Below are 20,827 nucleotides of genomic sequence, written 5' to 3' on the forward strand. Positions count from 1 at the left end.
ATATCAGTGAATCTATATTCACTGATATTATGAACTATGGATGTGACCAGTGACCTGAAAAAAAAAACAAAAGGTTACGAAAGTACAGACGTGAGACTTAAGAAGCCGTTACGAATTTTATGCAAAAACAATAACAGATTTTATTATTCAATAGGCGCGGGACGATAAAATTTTCTATTCATCATGAAGTAACGGGGTGAGGGGGATCGGTATTATTCAGAAAAATGTGTTAAAAAAAATGTGCAATACCTGCCGAGGCCCCACAGACCGTTAAAGTTAACAGTCATTGTGAAGGTCAACGAGGCAATGTCAATAACTCTTGTATAATCTAATGTCACACTTGTGCAAAAAATAACATTATTTATCAATTTCCTTTCTTATCGTTGTCGATAAGAGTTGCGTTGCGTGAAATAGAGAAAAATAAACAAATACTTTCACATTCATAATTTCAATAAGGATAAGGATAATTGCCTGGTAAGTTGTTTGTACAGGTTCAATATTTTAAGTCTCGCTGATTAAATTAATTACTTATTAAACAGGAGATTTATTTGTTGAACAATAACGAAAACAAATGCTTTATCCAAACATTTATTAATAAATTACATCGTCATTGGCTATTTCTTTGCTGTTGTATCTAGCGACTGCTTTGGTGCCTTCACTGACAGCGTGTTTGGCCAGCTCACCAGGTAGCAAGAGTCTTACTGCAGTCTGTATTTCCTTCGCAGTTAGAGTTGAACGTCTGTTGTATCGCACGAGACGCGACGCTTCAGCTGTTATCCGCTCAAATATGTCGTTCATAAACGAATCCATGATAGCCATCGCTTTCGCCGTTATCCGATTACCTCGCCTATATATCCTTAGAACTTGGTAAATATAATACCCGTAACTGTCTTTATATTTTTTAGTCCTTTTTGCCTTCATTATGCTTGCCTTAGTTTTGTTCTTGTATCTCCATAATTTCCTCATATTTTTACCAGAGGTTCTGGGTGCTGTGATCGGTTCGGAATCCATTACTTACTTAGCTCTGTGAGATTTTTTTTTAATAATGGGTAAAGATAATTAGTCGATATAACGAGCACCCACATTATACCGACCGAATGGCGAGCGCTTTCTGACAATACTGACGATTTCTAAATGATGACTCAAGAGCATTCACATCACTGTTTGAGTGTATGAGTCATTCATACCGTTACGATAAATTACGTATTGATAATTATTATTATGAACATTTTATTATTATTTTAACGCGTCATTATCTATTATTGTTTTCTTACTTATCTTTAAATATGTTTTATTATTTTAAAGTTAGTTATGGGACTTAATGAACCAATTTTGTATAATAAGACACAAAAAGCAAAAACGTAACAAAATTGCACGATGTTTTGTAAACTTCTGGCATATATCTATTTTCTTAATGTCATTTCTAATGAAACAAAGATTATATTATATGAATTATACCTATGAACCTAAATTGGCACAGATTTCAGCGTCGCTGATACAAGAAATTTGGCAATTCATCTAACAATAAGCCGTCGTTTTTCATGATCCCGAAAGGCGCAAATGACAATCCCAAAAAAGAAATAGCAATTGATCAGGCTAACCTATAAGTCGTTCTAACTTTATCGTACCTAACAATCTGAGTTTCTTGCTCCATAATGTGTTCGGGAACAAAGTTCTTCTATTTATTACCACACAAGATTGATTGTAAGAAAATTTCGAGTCAACGTTAGCGCACCAGCTTTAGCTAAGACACTTTATGGTGGTACTAATTAGAAAACAGATATCCGATTTTCGTAAATTTCGAAAATATTCATTCTTCGTTGTATATAGAGTGAAGTCATAAAGAAAATAATATTATATTAGTAATTGTATGATTGTGAATGTGTTAACAAATATAACGAATTAAATTTGAATAATTATGTAATTGTACTAGTACTAATAATACAGATAGTATTATTATTGTTATTTAATTGATGCAAATTTAGTGGAACATCGATATAGAGCTCTGAACGCACCCGGCCTGCAAATTATATAATACAGATTTGTCACATGTTAATTATTCATATTAATGAACCAATTAATTCGAATTACGTAACTAGTACAGATTGTAACCTATCCGAGCTTATAGTTTATTCATGGTTCTGAGACCCTTGATTTCCCATTGTTCAATGATGTAAGAAATTTCCTATAAACTCACATTTGAGAAGAGGCTCACACAGGCTCACTCACCTTGAGGCAATACAAATTAGATAATTATTTTTGAAGGTGTGATTGAATAAGTTGTATATGATTTAACTTACTAAGTTAACCAATACAAAGTTTCAATTGTATTCTGATACTTCAAAGGTAAACCACAAACACGCTGACCAAAATACGCAGGTTGATGAAGTGCATGATTTGCAAGATAATTATAATTACAACTCAATTTTCTTATAGCATTTGTTACGAGTAATCTCGTCCAAACATTAATTAGTACTAAATACTTCAAGTCATCGTTAACGTCACTTACAAAAACTTTATTTGTGTTTGTTAAGGGCTTGGTCTAGTAGTGCAAACAAATGCATCCTGTCATCCTATATGTAAATAATACAAATGTACTAAGGGAAAGTTGCTCCACTTAATTTTTAAAAATTAAATCATTCGTATAATTTAATATTCGTAATAAGTACCAAAAATGACAATTTGAAACAATTTTCGTGAAAATTACACCGGGTGATTTTTTTTTATCAGTACACAAAATTTGCGAATACTTTCTATTGATATCTTCAACTTCATGTTTATATAACTGATCAACTTTTACAAAGAAATTTGGACAAAATATAAAAAAAATAAGCTTTCCATACAAAATGCATAACTCTATACCTACATTTTTTTCGACCTAAGTTTCTTAGTGAAAGTTGTTCAGTTTAACTAATAAAACGGATAAACAAATTTTGTATTTAATAAAAAAAATGTAATGTTTGTGTTAAAAAATTATAAAATAGAAAAATACGCAAATGAAAACAAAAGATATTTATTTCTGACTAGCTTCCGCCCGCGACTCCGTCCGCGCGGATGTCAGTCTTCGCGTCTTCTACAGATTTATTATATTATGTATAATATATAGATTTATATTGATAAACCTAATAAATCTTTTGCTAGCATTCTGATGCTTTATCAGTTGCACTGGATTTATCTCTTTTTTTTCAATCGCTTGAATGATATAGGATGGGTCCTTGATGGGCATCGAATGCTGAAGTCTCGAATCAATCAATTCTGACAGTAGGCAATTTATGTAAAATCCAATAATGGTCCATCATTTTATTTTGCCTAAACGTTACATACTTTTTTATATATTCTATTTTATATATTCTATTTTTAACGAATGATTCACTCCAGTCCAAACAGCAAATAAGCAGACTTCTGCTTCTGCAACGTTTAGTTGTCCCTGAATTTGGAAAAAATAGTCATGATTCTTATCTATGACAAAAGTGTTATTTTTTGCATTGTATTTCAAATATTAATTTTTTTTTAACCGCATCTTCCGCATTCATGTCTTTTGCCGGAATTAGACATTTAACTTCTACTAGTCCCATTTTCCCTTTTTGATATGGGAGTGTATAAAGTAATTTTTTTAGATATTTCTCGTTATACTTTTAAAAAGTTATTATTGTCATTTTGCTCATTAGGTAAAGTAATTTCGATATCAGTTTTAAGTTTTTTGATACCTGCAATAATAACGTCATAATCGCCTGCACATACTTATCGATTACACCCTGTATACAATCCACCATCCACATTCATAATGTTTTCCTGTCCTCCTCTCCTTTACGCTGTTCACCGATACATTTTAAATGAGTAAATCTGCTACCACTGAAGGATGTTTCATTGTGATCAGCAAATTTTCACCACTGTTGTCGATTATTTGTTTTTCATTTTTAAGCAATTGGGAATCATCAGTTTTGTTTGTTGCAGATTGGTGATGTACCCTAACAATACGTCGAAAAGGGAAAGCATCAACGAATTATCGTTTTCGTCCTCTTTTTTTATTCTTCGCGTCTCTGTTACTTCTGTTTGTTTAGTTCTCAACCCCACTGAATTTTGATGATGTGATGATAATCCATTCGTTTTAATATTGGTACTTAGAGTTTTTTGGTAGTTTTGTAGTTAGACTAAACTAGAAATGGTGGACTAAATTTGTCAGCGCATCTGTAAGATCAGAATATAAAACCAACATCCTGTATTTAAGTTACAAAATTAATAATCAAACAACATGCCGCTACGTTGAAAATGACTAGAAGAAAAAATTAAAACACCTCGGATCAATTTTGGAGTAAACAAATCATTTTCCCCGTATGGGGATTTCCCCGGATGAACTTGGGAAGTTCAAGTTCTCAATACAAGTTTATATTATATTTCGTATTTCTCAAACGAAAAATAAACATTTTTGGAACTTCAAAAAAATTATATTATAAGAAAATTTATGAGCTTACTTTAGTTTTAAAGAAATATATATACATCCCTTTACTGACACCCCGTAAAATAAAGAAATTGTTGCCAATCACCTTTGCAATCTATTTGGTTTCATTAACTTTATGTTCGAAGATAATTTTTTTTCTAGTAGTTACACGCGTATTTTTTTCGTTTATTTTCCATATCGAAATCAAATGTTTAAAAATACGAATATTTGCACAAAACTAAGATAAAAATAATCAATTAACAAAAATATTAAATTTAATGAAGTAGAGCAACTTTCACTTCGGTATGAAGGAAAATCGAGCGTAGAGCACACGTCAGAACGCTCCGGCCCAAGGAGCGCGACTAAAGAAATTCGCTAGGATTTTTCCTTATTATTTTAAATATTTTTTTAATATTTAAAGAATTATCAAAATTCAAAAAAAATTTTTTTTAAAGGATTAATACTCATTGGTCTTCAACCAACTCGAATAAATTAATGGAAAAAATAACTTTTAGCAGTATTTATCAATCGATTTTGTAAGGCAAAAAATGGGAAATTTAATGAATTTATAACGCTCTAATTAAGAAAATCATAAGTTTTTCGGCAATTGTATTCAGCAGTTTTTAATAACGACTATATAAGGATAATAATGCGCTGATCACATTGTGTAAATTGTAATCGGTTGCAACGTAGTGAGTGCACAAACTTAGCTCGAAATGATTTTGGGGGAAAGAGACTTATCTTGAAGGCCTGATTAAGGTAACATAAAGTAACTTTATAAATGTGAAAAAATTCACGCGCATTGCGTATATAACACTAATTGATAAACAAGAAAAAAAAATTCAGTTTATCATTTCATTAGCCGGGAAAAAATTGTCAAATAACTTGTTGAAAACGCAATTTTGCTAGACTGCAGCCTTAAGAAAGTTAAATACTTGACCCGTTCTAGATGTCTCAAAATACATAAAAATCGAATAAGTACGGGTTAGTCACCCTATAAAAAGTCACTTTTACTGGATACACAAATAAACATCGGACATTCCGGATAAAATGTTTATGAAGCTATTCAAGGTCAATTAGTTAGCTTCTATTTTGTTTACCACAAAACACTCTAACAATAGTACCTGTGTACCTAGGCATATCCTGTGTATATAAAACTATCACTCAAATAAATTTCATTTGGTTATCAAAAGTATGAAGGTGATGAAAAAAAATCGATAAAAGTTAATTTAATTAAAAATAGCCATGACAACTTTTCGACAGGCAAGCAATTATAGGCATATTTGACTATAAAAAATATTTAATAACAAATACGTCACATCTGGTTATCAGATCGGTGAAGGACGATCTTCCACGGGCTATTAGACCACAAAAACTAGTACAAAAATTAAAGTTAATATTTAGTTATTGTTTTGCCCAACGCTTCTGAAGTGAATCCTACATTTTATATACTTTATGTAGTCCGTATTCCTTATCATTCAATGCTATTTCATTCTACTTGTATCTCGAGGGAGAAATTACGACCTATCTTGCCTATATTTCGTCAAGTTGAAAATTGAGATCCAAGTCCAACCGTCATTTCAAAGCGCCCTAAAGGTGCAATCCACAGCGAAATACTGTTATTTTAGGGCTCACAGACCCGGTTGAACCGTATAGACCATATATACCTATTTGGAAAAATAATACGTCTATTTTAAATCCAAATATCATCTTTTTAAGCTTCATCATGGGCTAATTAACAGACTGATCCTCATTTCCAAATTAATCTTTTAATGGTTTAAAGCTACTCCAAAGACCATAGATCCTACTTTACTGGTACAATATTTAAAAAGTTCTGTAAGTAATTCATTTACTTAACTTTTACACATTTATTTACGCTTTACTATTTATGATATAATATTTGGCTAATATAAAAATACAGGGGCAAAAAAATTGGGCTATATAATTTTTAGTAATTTTTGGTGATAAACAATGCCAAATTGAGCGCAACGACAATACAATAAGCAATATAATTGAACGGAGACCTAATTAGTATCACTAAAATTAGCTTATAATATGATTATACAAATGACCTTTATCAAATAGTATTAAAACCGCAGCCTAAATGCCATTATCATTGTAGTACAATGTACAATGATATTCCCTTAAGATAACCCTTAGTAAATTAACTCCTTTGTTATAGAAAGTTATCAAATAATTTTTGACCACGTGTAAGAGAGGCAAGATACTTACTTACTCCTCTGGCGCTGAAACCCCAAAGTGGGTCTTGGCCTCTGAGACGAGAACTCTCCATCTTCCCCGGTCCTGAGCGGTCTCTTGCCAATTATTATTGGCTCGTAGCACGCGCAGGTCCGCCTCTACTCGATCGCGCCAGCGATACCTAGGTCGTCCAACCGGCCGTCGGCCCAGGGGTCGCCCCAAGTATGCCCTCTTCAGTCCTCGTTCCTCACCCATTCTTTCTACATGACCGAGCCAACGGAGCCGTTGTGCTTTTATTTCTCCAAGTATATTTGGCTCGGCCATTAGTTTTTCCGGCATTTGTTCGGACTCTCCAGCTTCCATCCTCTCGTCTGGTGGGACCAAAGATCTTGCGAAGAAGCAAGATATGAATTCACAATATTCCAAAATATATCAACGCACTGTATTGTTTGAATTGGGTGTCTGTTTCGATGCAAAAAAGAGAGAACAAATATAAATTTTATTCGAAATGATATTTTTTCTTCCGTAAATATTTTGTTAGATAAAATCTATTGAAACGGAGGTAGAGAGTACATTTAAACCAAACAAGCCGGTCGCGGCTTGTGATGTAAAAGGGATATGTAAATATATAACTGTAGATAAACATGAAACATAGAATATAATATGTTAAATACAAATGTTTGTAGACCTTTACTAGTATGTACGGTGTATTAAAATAATTTTAGAGAATCTTAGCATTTTTTGCCTAGAACAACACTCTTGTGGAACAAACTACTACCTCCCGTGTTCCCCAACCAGTAGGATATGGGAACCTTCAAGAAAAAAGCCTACACCCATCTCAAAAGCCTTCCACCTCAAAGCCGGCAATACGTTCCCTAATGCTGAGCATTGTCATGGGCGGCGACCAAGAAGCTTATATCTAATACACTGGAGATTGCACTATGACCATTAACTTGTAACAAGAAAATATGACGTTGAATGACGCCTGTATGTTTTTTTATCCCTTTCACACCTAGGTAGTTAGTTAGATCAATCTCCAGTGTATTAGATAAAAGCTTCTTGGGCGGCGACCATCACCTACCATCAAGTGGGTCGCCTGCTTCATTGCCGGGGTTGCAATAAAAAAAAAATCTATATAATCACAGGGCAACTAAAGTTCAGGCACAAAAAATATTCTGTAAATAGCAAAAGCTTGGAAAATAACAAATCTACTATTTAGGTATATAATTTTGAAAATTATCCAAAACTTTACCACGAATGGATTTATTCTTAACAGATGCTGTACTTGGCCTGTATTTTAGTGAATTTATGTTCTAATAACCATTAATTACTGAAACTAGAACTTGAAAATATAAATGGGTTGGAATAATAAAGTCAGTTACGATGGGTAATTATTTTATTTTATTTACTCTGCCGTGTAAACACTAAGCCGTGACTTCGTGAAACTTTCGCGATGTAAACATTGACTAAGGGATTACAGCATTTAATGAAAATATAGTATAGTACAACAACTAACTTAATTTAATTAGTTCTGCGGCTCAAACAATCTTGGCTTCTGATAATAGTTGGGTCTTTTCGCTCGATCGCGCAGTTTCATGTACTTGCAGCTTTTAGGATACTATGTTCATCTTTAATAATACCATACATAATATATTATGTAGGCGTATTTTTCACTGAACTCCTACAAAACGGCTAGACCAATTATTTTAATAAAAAAATTGTCTGTCTGTAGGTGTATTCTAGAATGATTCAGAATAATAATTCAAACGCAAAGCCTAATTAATAATTAAAACCAAAAGCACAAAACAGAAACAAAAGAGAAGAAATTCGACTGCTTAGTCGTGAGTTGAAATCACGCTTCACGATTTTTTCTAGTATTTCAATGTTTTCGCATGTTTTCATTTAAAGTTATCGTATTAAAAGTAATTAAATTAGCTGTAATTAAGTTTCTCATACAAATAACATTGCTAATATTATGTCCTTTTGTAAATATAATTTTAGTTTTTTATTTGAAAAAAAAATGTATTTTCAGTTACATGTCAATTAATCTACATGATTGATGAAATATGAAAGGCTTCAAAGGTTCCTGGAATTTTGATTGCGAGCGATTCCTAGTTTTAAATAGTCCACATTAATGTAAACAAAAACAAATATATTATATTTTCGTATTGTTACACTTCTTTGTATTCCTTTTATGCAGATCTACTTAATACGCGTTGGTAACTATATTAAATGGTTATTTCCTTGAGATACCAAAAAAAACATGATGAATATTACGATCAAAGAAATATTAAACATAAAGAAGGATCAAATACTATCATAAAAAAGCAATCCATACGTAATTGAGCGTTTGAAATAAATAATTAATTGAAGATACGAATTAGAATATAATATGGCTTCAGGCGAAACCGAGCAATTACATACTTTCCTTAGAATTTCAACTAAAGTTCTAACTATATGAAAGTTATAATGAACGATGCTTAGAAAATCTTTGATACTACTTCATTAATAGTAGGAGAAAGTTTATCTTAGAAAATAGATAAACATTTATTATACAATCTAAATTCCAAAATGATTTGGTTTAATTCAGCTTAGAATAATGTGAAGATATTATCTATCAGTCAGTCCTGATTAAAAACATAAATTTGTGTTTAAGGTCCTTTTTATACAGAATTCTTATTTTACAATCCAATTACAGGTAGGTAATGTGGTTCCTGAACGTAACATAAATTTTAATTAAATACTTACTAGTTAAGAAAAATCTTTTCATACTCTGTAGACTTTTTGCATTTACAAATATTTTAAAATAACAAGACATATAAAATGGATTTTAGAATGATAGGTAAACCTAAGCATAAAAGGTATATAAAAGTCATTGTTCAATAACAAATAAGTAAAAAACCGATTTTATTAAAAATAACCGAAATCATAACCAAAAATATCGAGTTCAAAATAATTCTACAAAATACAACTTAGAAATAACAAACTCCTTTTTATGCACGAGTGGACAATTACAAAGTTAACTAGGATATAATAGTAAATATTAAAAGCATTCAAAACTTAATATAAATACATAAGCCTTTAATATTCCTGCTCTTTTGGGTTGCAAGAAGTTTGTTCCCAGTAATATTTAATGTTTTTAGGTATTAAAAAAATATATTATACCTATTTTTAATTTAAATATTAACTTCATTAGGCGCGTTGAGAGTAAAATTTCAAGGTCGCGTCATGACAACACCGTCACGTCATGGAGTGGTGAGGATTTTGGCATCTTAAATCTTGCCAAAGAAGTTTCACTTCTGACATGTATGCTCGGCTCACACGCTCTTTTTTATTTTTATAACACTTAGAAAAATCTCATGGACCCGGCGTGGTACAAAGGTCTGATAAATATTATGTGTTGTAACATTATGCGGGTTCTGATAAGAATTAGACAATAAGTAGGAACAATATGACATTTATTTTTATCTTCCCATTTATATATAAATGGGAAGATAAAAATAAATAAAGCAACGAGAATACATTTTTAGACATAAATTGAGCAAAATAAATATGGTGTTTCAATAAATAATTTTAATATACTTGCCGCTTACCCGGCCGGCCCTGTGAGACATACACAAAAATTACTAGACCAATAGGTATAGGAGTAATTTTTTTGTATGTAATAACTCCTGAATTTGCTTTCTGTTAGTGGAAGAATTTTCACGATCGGATACATTCTTCCGAAGATTATCCCCTTGACAAAAGTATAAAATTAGAAACCTTTCTATTACATTTATTAAGTATAATTTATTTTTATCTTTTTCGTATAAAATGTGGTCGGCACTTAACAAGATCCTTTAGTATAATAGCAATATTTCTTTACTATTTCCTTACATTGAAGTATATCCTTTTATGAATAATCCCCATAATTCTTTAGAATGATATGAGATTTAAGAATACGCGGGATTTTCCGGCAAGTTCTTTTATCGGTTTAAATATAAGTATATCGTTATTGTATTGATAAAATCCTTTATCTGTTAAGTAGATATTATAGTTACAGTAGGTATACGTATTTCATTTGAACGAATTAAACAATTCCTTATTTTAGAACAAAAGGATGACACTCAATGAAGACTAAAATGTATTGAAGTGACATTGCATAGAAGCGGATCACTATTTTGTAAATGGTTTGCGAATCCCAATCGATCACTAATTTGTTATTAGGCGGGTCCACACAGAGCGAGCAACCTCGCGGGAAACGCGTGTGTTACCATTTTCCTCGACTGAGCCACGTCCACACTACACTGACCGAGCTGCTTCACGCAGAAATTGCAAGATTTGACCAGCGCTTCGCCTGATGGAAAGCCACAAGCGCTATCTAGTATGACGCATGCTGACCTAATAAATACCTATTCACTTTTCGTTTGAGCAAGTCCAGATTATTATTTTCAGTAACAACGGAAGACGGATGTTCCATTTCTTACACACACGAGAAAAGAGGAAGCAAAAGGCTTAGTGCGCATAGGCATAGAATATAATTATTATACTCTATAGGTGAAATGTCGATGCCATAAGGGTGCTTCGCGAGGCTGCTCACTCTGTGTAGACCCGCCTAATAAGTAAACCGATCGTGCACGGAATTTGAAAACCATGGGTCCTATTAGTGTACACGGATCTTTGTAAAACCAATCAAACCCAAGGTTAAACACGTTAAGTAGGCACATGGTTACCTAGTATCAATACTACTGCTATTGTTGATAATATAATGCTTACTTACCGCTTTTTGTACCAAAAAATATATATTACAGGATAGCATCTGGCACTTAATTTTAATTTCTACGTATTATTAAGAATAATGATGTAATTAACCTGAAGCACTTGAAAATTTATCTTTACTTCTTAAAATATCACACCAAATTTTTTATGGAGCTAAAATACTTACGAAAGTATAAAATTGCGATTAATTTTATAATTAATCACGCCTCGGGTGTTAATTCTGAACGATTTAATTAGCATAATCTTTGATGTATCATAGCTCATAAATATCTAAATGAATTCTATAAAGACGACGTTATTTATGTCAATGTTGATTTTTCATGAAATATTAACTATAATTTATTTATCATACTTTTAAATATGGAAAGTGTAATAGTAGTTATCTTTTTCTTAATAGTTGAATAATAGCAAAACATTTGTTTATTGGCTTGGAGACTTTTTATTTTGCTTCGTGTATTGAATGCATTAAATTGCTACGAACAATGTGTTTTCTCTATAATCATAATTAAAGCTCAACAATTCGATATTTAAGTACGTATAGTAATTATGCCTACCTAATGCTTTCAATCAAATATGACAACATTTTAACAATATCTATAATAGGTTAAAAAAAAAACAGCATTGTCAAAAAAATACATGTCAAAAAAATAAAACCTTCATGAATCTTTGAATCTGCTTACAATGTCATGCGGGCTGCCAATACGCAAAGAGTAAAAATACGTATTTGGATCACGTATTAGTTACAATCGAGTGACTATGAACAATAGATTGAAACAACCAATTTGTTAAGCTTTTGATAATTTGTCAAGCCTAAATGAGACAGGTTAAATCAAATACAGAAGTTATACATGAGTATAGTAATTATTATTGGCTTGTTTATTTCGCTTTATAGAAGCTTTGTATAACCAAATTTATTTTCTAGTGTTTAGTTTTATCGGAATATTATTAAATTAAAATTAATTATTATTAAATTAAATATTAATAAGTGTTCGAAGCACCGTATTAAATAATAATTAAAATAAATAAATAGCGATAAAGTTCGTTAAAAGTCTTTAATTTCTTCACGTAGGTACCTACAACTTTTAAGATTTCTTACAAAAATGTAAGAAACAAAAATATTCCCTGAACGTTTCTCGTATGTATGCATTCACGCTGAAATAACGTTGGCCCATTTCCTCTGGATTATTTAGGCGTGCTTCGAGATGCCAAAATACATTTTAAATTATGCCTAAAAGCTTAGATAAGGTGAAGGCACTTACTTCGTTTGTGTGCCAACAATGTGTACAGAAATGTAGGCAATAAATCTACATAATTCAAGATTCCTTCGACTTTGTGGAATCAAATCAAGGATGAGGCTTCTCCAGTAGGCCAAACTAGCAACAAAGTTGTATATTATGACTGACAAGGGGCTGAAGGTTATAGTCTAACATGTCATCAGGCTTAATTAATTAAGACAGGGACTTTGGTTGTTTGCATAAAGTTTAAACAAAAAGAAATAAACATGTAAAATTTGATGTTAACCCTCATTTATAAATTATTTATACCTTGCAGTTGTTTGATTGTTGCTAATGGTTTAGAGGTTTTAGATGATTTTTCTGTTTCAATACTTTACAGAAACCTGATGATGGTATTAATTAGAGATGAACATGACAATGTTTAAAGAACATAAAAATACGTAAGTTTTTTGTTTTAACACCATGGCTCTCCAGTAAAAAAAATATATTTGACATGATATTGGCCTAAGAATGTTTTCTTAAAAAAATTAAGCTCAGGAATACATGACATTATGTATAAAATAGCAGTAAACATGAGAAGTTAAAACACGAGTTTTATTAGGCTGAAGTATCATATTATTATCGTAAGTAAAATACCAAACGTAATTATAATACATTTTCCGCTTGGAAACATCGAATACATTTCAAGGGAATCGCCTATTTCACCTGTAATAAATAAATAAAACTAATGATATTGATAAATTTAAATAAATCTTATAGCAAGATATGAAGAAAATAACCTAATTGAACAAAACTTATCAATAACTGACAAGCATACAATATAGAAAATTTTATTTAGGAAAAATATTTTGGAAAAATACCTCAAAAAAGTGGTCTAGGATACAAAAGATGGATCACCCACTTGTCCATTAAGATAAATCGAGGCTAGAAAGAAATGTAGAAATATGTTTAGCCTATGTCACACTAAGGATATGGGATTTCACCCAAGAGACCGTTATAGTTAGAGACAAATTGTTACAAATGTTTATGTGAACATTCATTACTTTACCACCAAGTATCAACAACGATCAATCCATCTATATTTGCTTTTATTTATCTATACATATAAGAAAATCGTAGGAAAGTCAAACTGTACATTTTTTTAAGAATACTTGGGGCGCGGTCTCGAATGGTATCTATTGCCAAAGAAATGATGGAAATGGTGTCTATTGTCAAAGCCAAAAATATAGTTTTTAGAATTTTTTACTGTATGTATGTCCGAGATTAACTCAAAAAGTACCTACTGCACGGATTTACTTCAAATTAACATCAAATTTGAGATAGCTTGAGACCTTAGAAAGTACATAGGGTTAGAGTAAGTTATAGGATCGGAAACTATCCGGGTTTTTTCTTTGACTACGCGGACCAACTCGCTAGCAGAAAGCTAGTTCCTAATAAAAGCAATATAACCTTATAAAGATGAAACGGTTCAATATTAAAGTGTCCATTTATTAATATAAATTAATAGAAACATGCAATTAGTCGCGAGCCGTTTCACATAACGTTTCCTTTGAATCAACGAACCTCTTCTCATTAATCACTTTTAATTTTGATGAGTATAAATTACTATGCTTAGCTCATGACAAATTATCATTACTGGTTATATTCCGATTATGTTGTGTATATATTCTTTAAACTTTAGTATTAAAGTTAATAATTTCAATATCATAAAACATTATTGATATAAAAATGAATGCATTAAGCTTTAAATGTATAAAGTAAGTGAAGTGTAAATTAAGTATTAAGTAAATTAAGTCGTAAAAAATGATACAATCGCGTAATGACACAAAATATGTCATTAGTCATATTATTTGTTTCCGGTATACATTTGCCTCTAATATTGACATAAACCGTAGTTGGAAACTATCCTCTAGGGTCGGATGATCCAAACTTTCTGCTTTAATTATATTGCCCCTAAAAAGTTGTCGTCATCCTGATAAATCAAAAACTGAAATTTCACTGGACAAAATGTCTCATCCTATTCACATAGCAACGTTCATTTATTTTCATTTAGTAAATCTATACTACTAATATTATAAAACTGAAGAGTTTGTTTGTTTGTAATGTTCGTTTGTTTGTACATGGTAATCTCAGGAACTACTGGTCTGATTTAAAAACTTCTTTCGGTGTTAGATAGCCCATTTATCGAGGATATAGGTTATATATCACTACGCTAAGACCAACAGGAGTGGAGCAACGCGGGTGAAACCGCGAAGCACAGCTAGTAATTAATAAATTGTGTTTGATATGTATAAATCGTCTATTAAAGTATTAATGAGAGTGTAACGCAACGTAGAATTCTACTAGACGTAGAGAAGAATCTTTGGTAAACTCAATTTTACTTCGTAAATTGTGTTGCAAGTTTCACTAATCAAATAGTGGTCTAAACCACTTGAAATTGCTGCGTGCGTCAGGAACAAACGGTTGTGAAGCTTTCCGATTTTATCGAAGACCGTGTTTTAATCAAAACATTTTGTATTACGGCCTAATATAGTAGAATATAAAAAATCCGTAATTTTAATAGAAAATAGAAATCTATGAAAGATATTGTTGCGTTAATAAGCCCGATATGATAATTCGGAAAAAGGCTTAACTAAAAAGTATGATCTTTCTTTAAACGGGAAGCAAGATACATTGAAACGGGAAATCCAGAGTATACGTAAATACATAAGGAGATACATGAACAATACACGATGTCAATAATTCTATTATCAAGAAAGTATCCAAGTTAAATGTAACTCATACATTATTATAAAGCGTTTGTTACATTTTTGTTTCTATATGAGAAAATGAAATTCTTAATATGATAAGTTGTACGATGTTTCTATATTTATAGAATAGATTATAGATAGATAATTCTTTATTGCACACACACAAGATTTACATTAAATATAGAAAAATACAAGCAGATGCAAGTACCTATGTACAAATGGCGGCCTTATCGCTAGGCAGCGATCTCTTCCAGACTACCTTTTTTTTGAACAGGGATACATTTTAAAGGAGGTGGGTGAACAAAAATTATTGCGTTGGGAAAAATAACTTGGATTAACACATAGGATAGTTTTTATCCCGGAAATCCCACGGGAACGGGAACTATGCGGGTTTTCCTTTGCAAACGCGGGCGAAGCCGCGGGCGGAAATCTAGTCTAGTATTCCATAATATTATATTTACTTACACCATTATCAAAAAATCGATAAATGACATACAAAATTTACATGGGTAAAAAGTAAACACACAACTTTCTTCCTGTTTAAAATTCTGATTTCCCTGAGGCGTTAAAAAAACAATTTGTAAGTCCAAGTGAACTTTTGTAACAAATAGGTCCTGTCCAATTAGGTAATTTTGTTCATTGGTCTTAAGAGACAATAATTTTAAACAGAATTTTCTGAGAATCAATTACTACAGGATATTGAGGCTTTCAAAATATGGCTTTGTATATTATATCCTATTATATAGAGGTATATTATTATTAAATACTCTTGATTTTATAAAAATGGATAATGTTGGTATCCGTGCATTCACAATAATCTAACTGATAGATTAAACAAACGATCGAACAAAGCTTCTGTGTATAAGTTATTGTTGCAGGAAATCGTAACCTCACCGTTGTAGGTATTTCAGATTTTTTTAAATCGATGTGCTAACAAAATTTATACATAAATGGCAGAGTAGCCAATAAAATACTTGTATTTTTATAATAACTAATTTAATTACCTAGCTCATTGACATCTGTTTCATATGCATGATTTTTTTCGAAAATATTAATGTAACTATCGTATTATTAAATTCAAACAGTCACTTAAGAAGTAACAATTAACCCGCGTCGCGATGAGTTATTAAATTCGATACATAAAGCATGAAATAGCATTTAAACAATCACAAAGCCAAAAGTACTTAACCTTAAATGGGCCAGTTTTGTTTTAAGGGTAGCGTTTGATTCTTAGTGTTGACTAAAGGTAATATTTATCCATTAACCCAGATGTTACTGAAACAATTTTTGTTATCATATTAAGGTGAAATTTACATATTGTGTCCATATTGCAAAAAGTTTAACTGGAAAAATAGTATAAAAATTTTATCTATCGTGGAAATCTCGGAAAATGGTGTCCTTTTAAAAGGACGGTAGTAATATGTACTACTAAGTAGGTAGACTATGATATTAAAATGACAACATACATTTCACATATTTTTATGTAGCAATATGAAAGTTTTCAAAACATAATTTAGAATGCAAGGTTCCATTACATTTAGGACAATAGAAATTGGCTTTCTTGTGACATTCTATACACCGAAGCTGCTTGTCTCTGTACCTAATGATGTGATCTTTTCCATCAAATCCAGAGGTTTCACGGAAACTCTAGCACCTTTACGTTCCTCATTCTTATATGTTTCGAGCAGAGCAGTTCCAACACTTCTACGAATGTGAGATAATCATAATGGCCCCCTTTTACTTATATATTTGCCAAGAATTATGTACTGCCATATCTAGTCCATGACAAGTCAAAGAAAAATACCACTTCTTGCCTCTGATAGATGTCTTGTACAAACCGATGCTCTGGTCGGATCTGTCCACCCCTCCCATCCCATTTTCTCGTACTTTTTTTACGACATGTATATTTTTCTTCTGTTGTTGTGAAAATCTCTTTACCGTAGACACAGGCTGAATCGTATCAACGTTTGATGCAACAGTCACAACACTGTTATCATTCCATTTGCAAAATAAATTTGTTCTGCTCTGGTCGATTGATGCTTGAATGTATCTCGTGGTGTCTTTTTCAATTCTCAAAGGCAGCAGGCAAAGGGCATTTCGCGACGCGATTTTCCCGTACTGTGCCAGTAGCCTTTATTCCTCGTACTCGAAGTTCATCAATGAGATGAATGGACGTAAAAAAGTTGTTAAAAAATAAATGGAATGCAGCTTTGCCCTATATTTGTCGCAGTACATCGGCATACTGTAATACAACGCTTGCACCCAATCCCAGAGGCATTTGGTATTTGTGTTGATTACCAACATCATTCGATTGTTCTTGGTATGGATCACACCAAACTCTGCAACCTAACCGTGTCGCTCCCACCCAAAATTCATACCCCCATCTTATTGGTTTCCCTCTTATGAATTGCTTGCATGGATGGCCGCCATAGTAGAGCACCATGGCTTCGCCGATGCTGTGATGCTCTTCAAAGAGTGCATGCGCAAAAAAGTACTCTGTAGTAGTACATATTACTACTGGCCTTTTAAAAGAACGGCAATTAAAACTGCATAAATATCACAAATAAAATGTAATCTAATAGTAGGTAATATATATTTCTGATAAAACACGTTTCAAATTACGTGTATTTAAAATAAATCAAGTAATTTGTTGTAATTTATTGATAATACATTTAACTTGATTTATCAATGGAAAATGACTGAAATTCTAAAATAATTTAAAAATATACCACTGTTATAAAACGACACAACACTTTAATTTTCCAATTCCTACAACCGTGAGGTTTCAAACGAATATAAACATTTTTTTCAAAAATGCCCTCATTGTTAATAACAATTTTATTTATGGTGCGTCCTTTTAAAAGAACGATAGTAACAACTGGGTTAACTCGACAATACCGTACTGAAAGGTCAATTAATTATGAATTTGTTAAGCCATTGTTTAAGTAAATTTCTAGGACATTTTACACCATGTTTACGTGAGATGTACATAGGTTCATTGTTTGTAAACTTTGAACAAATTATGTACAGTTTCCTTCGCGAAGAAACAAGAACCGGCTTCAAGACTATAATATGAATATTGAACTTTATCTATTGAACTATAACTTAAACCAAAATGTATTATAGGCCGTAATTTCCTAAAGGAGATTTTAACAAGATAAATTATTCAGATTTGAATATAAATTGGTAAAATTATGCATAATTAACTAAACGATTTATGTCCGCATAAAACAAGGAACTAACAAAAATTATTTAAAAAGGGAAAAACCGTCATTATCTACTTATGTGATAGATAATTTTATTTCGTGTTTATTATAAGTTTTTATCTTATGCCAGTTTTAGTATTAACACAACAAAACGCCACAAGCACAGCACACCTTTTCCAATGTAAGAGTTAAGTATTAAGAATAGACCAGCGATCGGCCGTTAGATGAAAAATTAATTGAAGAATTGATCTACAATTAACGGACTTCTCGGCTTCAAGTAAAGTTTGTAATCCCCAGACTTCAATTTACCTCTATTATAGTTTTCAAGTTATAGTTTTGTTACTTCATACGTATTTAGTTTATATTTCATTCAATCACAGAATAAAACTATACCTATAGCTACACAAGTTTATAATAATTTATTTTAATTGTTTATGAAAATTAACACGGAAAATAATATTTTCTTTAACTTAATAATTATTTACGAAAGACTAATAAATTTTTTTCAGCTAACACTTCAAGTATTTTCACTTATAATACCACAAGAGCTTCAAAATTATCGGGTATTTGCCAGATAATTTTGAAGCTCGTGTGATATTCGGGAGATTATTTTTCCGTCCCAAATGTCGGCCAATAATTTCACAATTGAATTGAACCTGTCAGTTTGACGTCAACGACCAGAGAAAATTTTCAAAAAATTATCAGTATATTACCATGTAGGTTGTACCACGTGACGTCGAATGGTGCAATTCTATTGGTCGATATTTGGGTCGGAAAAATAATCAAGGTAATTTCTAAATAAATTTTATTACATTAGCATTAACATTACTTACAAGAAAAAAATGTCATTGGTTCTGATAATATTATATGGTATCTATCTATGGTATTGTCCTTTTCCGGGTATCAAAATATCTCCATACCAAATTTCATGCAAATTGGTTCAGTAGCTTAGGCGTGATTGAGTAACAGACATACAGACAGAGTTACTTTCGCATTTATAATATTAGTATGGATTGTATTAACATAAGTATTATTATTATTGGTGTGAGTAAGATATTCAACAACAGAAGCAACATTATACAAAATCGGTACCTAATACTAAATAATAATAGTTAAAAAAAACTAAAAAACACGCTTTTTATAGAAAACCGAACTAAAAAATAGAAAATTTTATCAAATTAGTGTATTGTCATCGGTCCTCAATAAATCTACAAAGTTTGAACGAAATCTGGCCGTTTAAAGTGGGTCAAAATCGCGCCCAAAGAATTCGGTTACAAACAAACAAACATACAGGTGAAGCTAATATAAAGCGTGTAAAAAATGTGATAAGACAATTAAAAATAGCTAAACAAATTATCACATAAACCATCCTCAGCGAGATATTCTAAAGACCTATTTTATATTCTTTCAAAAAAATTGGTTGTCTGTAAAGTCGGTTTACTGACGATAGTTGAACGTGACAACGATTGTGCTTCTTTATCGCTCGTTCCGCGCTCTCGCTTGCACTTCAAGCCACATGAACGCCTCCGGTGCCTCCGAGCGAGGTAACGCCGCATGAGTCATGTTTTTACGTGCGTGCAGCCGGCTATATCGAATTATAAGACGTTGTCACGTCAAAAACTTCACAAATAAAAAAATACTTAATACCGATAATTCTGTATTAGTGTAGTGAATGTCAATCTGTTGTGAAAGAATTTTAATTATTTCATTCTATGTTAATCCAAATACGATTTGTCTCGCTTAAAATTAATAGCTTTTTGCCAAAGCTTGCTTGAATCAACGTTTATTTGGCATACGTTAGATATCTGAGAATCGATAACACAAAATCATTTCTTTGTATTTGGGATGCTATCATAGAAGATTGGGGTGAAACTAATAGTGTAGCTATATTTGAATTTGTACTGTAATTTTGCACTGAAATGCTCGGAATCTTATTAGATTTCCAAACTGTGATTCTTGCAGTTTGTATTCAACCTAGTTACTTTTATGTGAAGTTAAAATTATTTCTTGTCATCCGCTCGACATGGATCTACACGTCAAGTTGTTTTTTTTGCATATAGTTAATAAGAAATTTTTAACATACTAACATTACGTCGCTTAGCTTCGCAGAGAAGACTGACTTCTGAGCCATAAGGCCGCATTCGGTTCTATTTGTACAATTTATTTTGTTATTTTTTCTTCTAAATATAAAGTATTTATTTATCCTTTATTGAATGGAGAATTTAAAATAAAAAGGTCACA

At 31.7% G+C, this 20,827-nt stretch overlaps 1 protein-coding gene across 1 annotated transcript; it reads right to left on the reverse strand.

The window, feature by feature from the left end:
- Nucleotides 1–575: 575 nt before the first annotated feature.
- On the reverse strand, nucleotides 576–1,106 carry LOC149480038 (histone H2B-like). Its single transcript, XM_089707338.1, has one exon. The coding sequence runs from the start codon at nucleotides 1,009–1,011 to the stop codon at nucleotides 592–594; it is 420 nt and encodes a 139-aa protein (XP_089563464.1). The 5' UTR covers nucleotides 1,012–1,106; the 3' UTR covers nucleotides 576–591.
- Nucleotides 1,107–20,827: the final 19,721 nt, after the last annotated feature.

This window comes from Colias philodice, chromosome 19 (assembly GCF_061535455.1).
Source record: "Colias philodice isolate Cphi_HAF_F1 chromosome 19, ilColPhil1 Martin Lab GWU primary, whole genome shotgun sequence".
In the NCBI taxonomy this organism is placed as follows: Eukaryota; Metazoa; Arthropoda; class Insecta; order Lepidoptera; family Pieridae; genus Colias; species Colias philodice.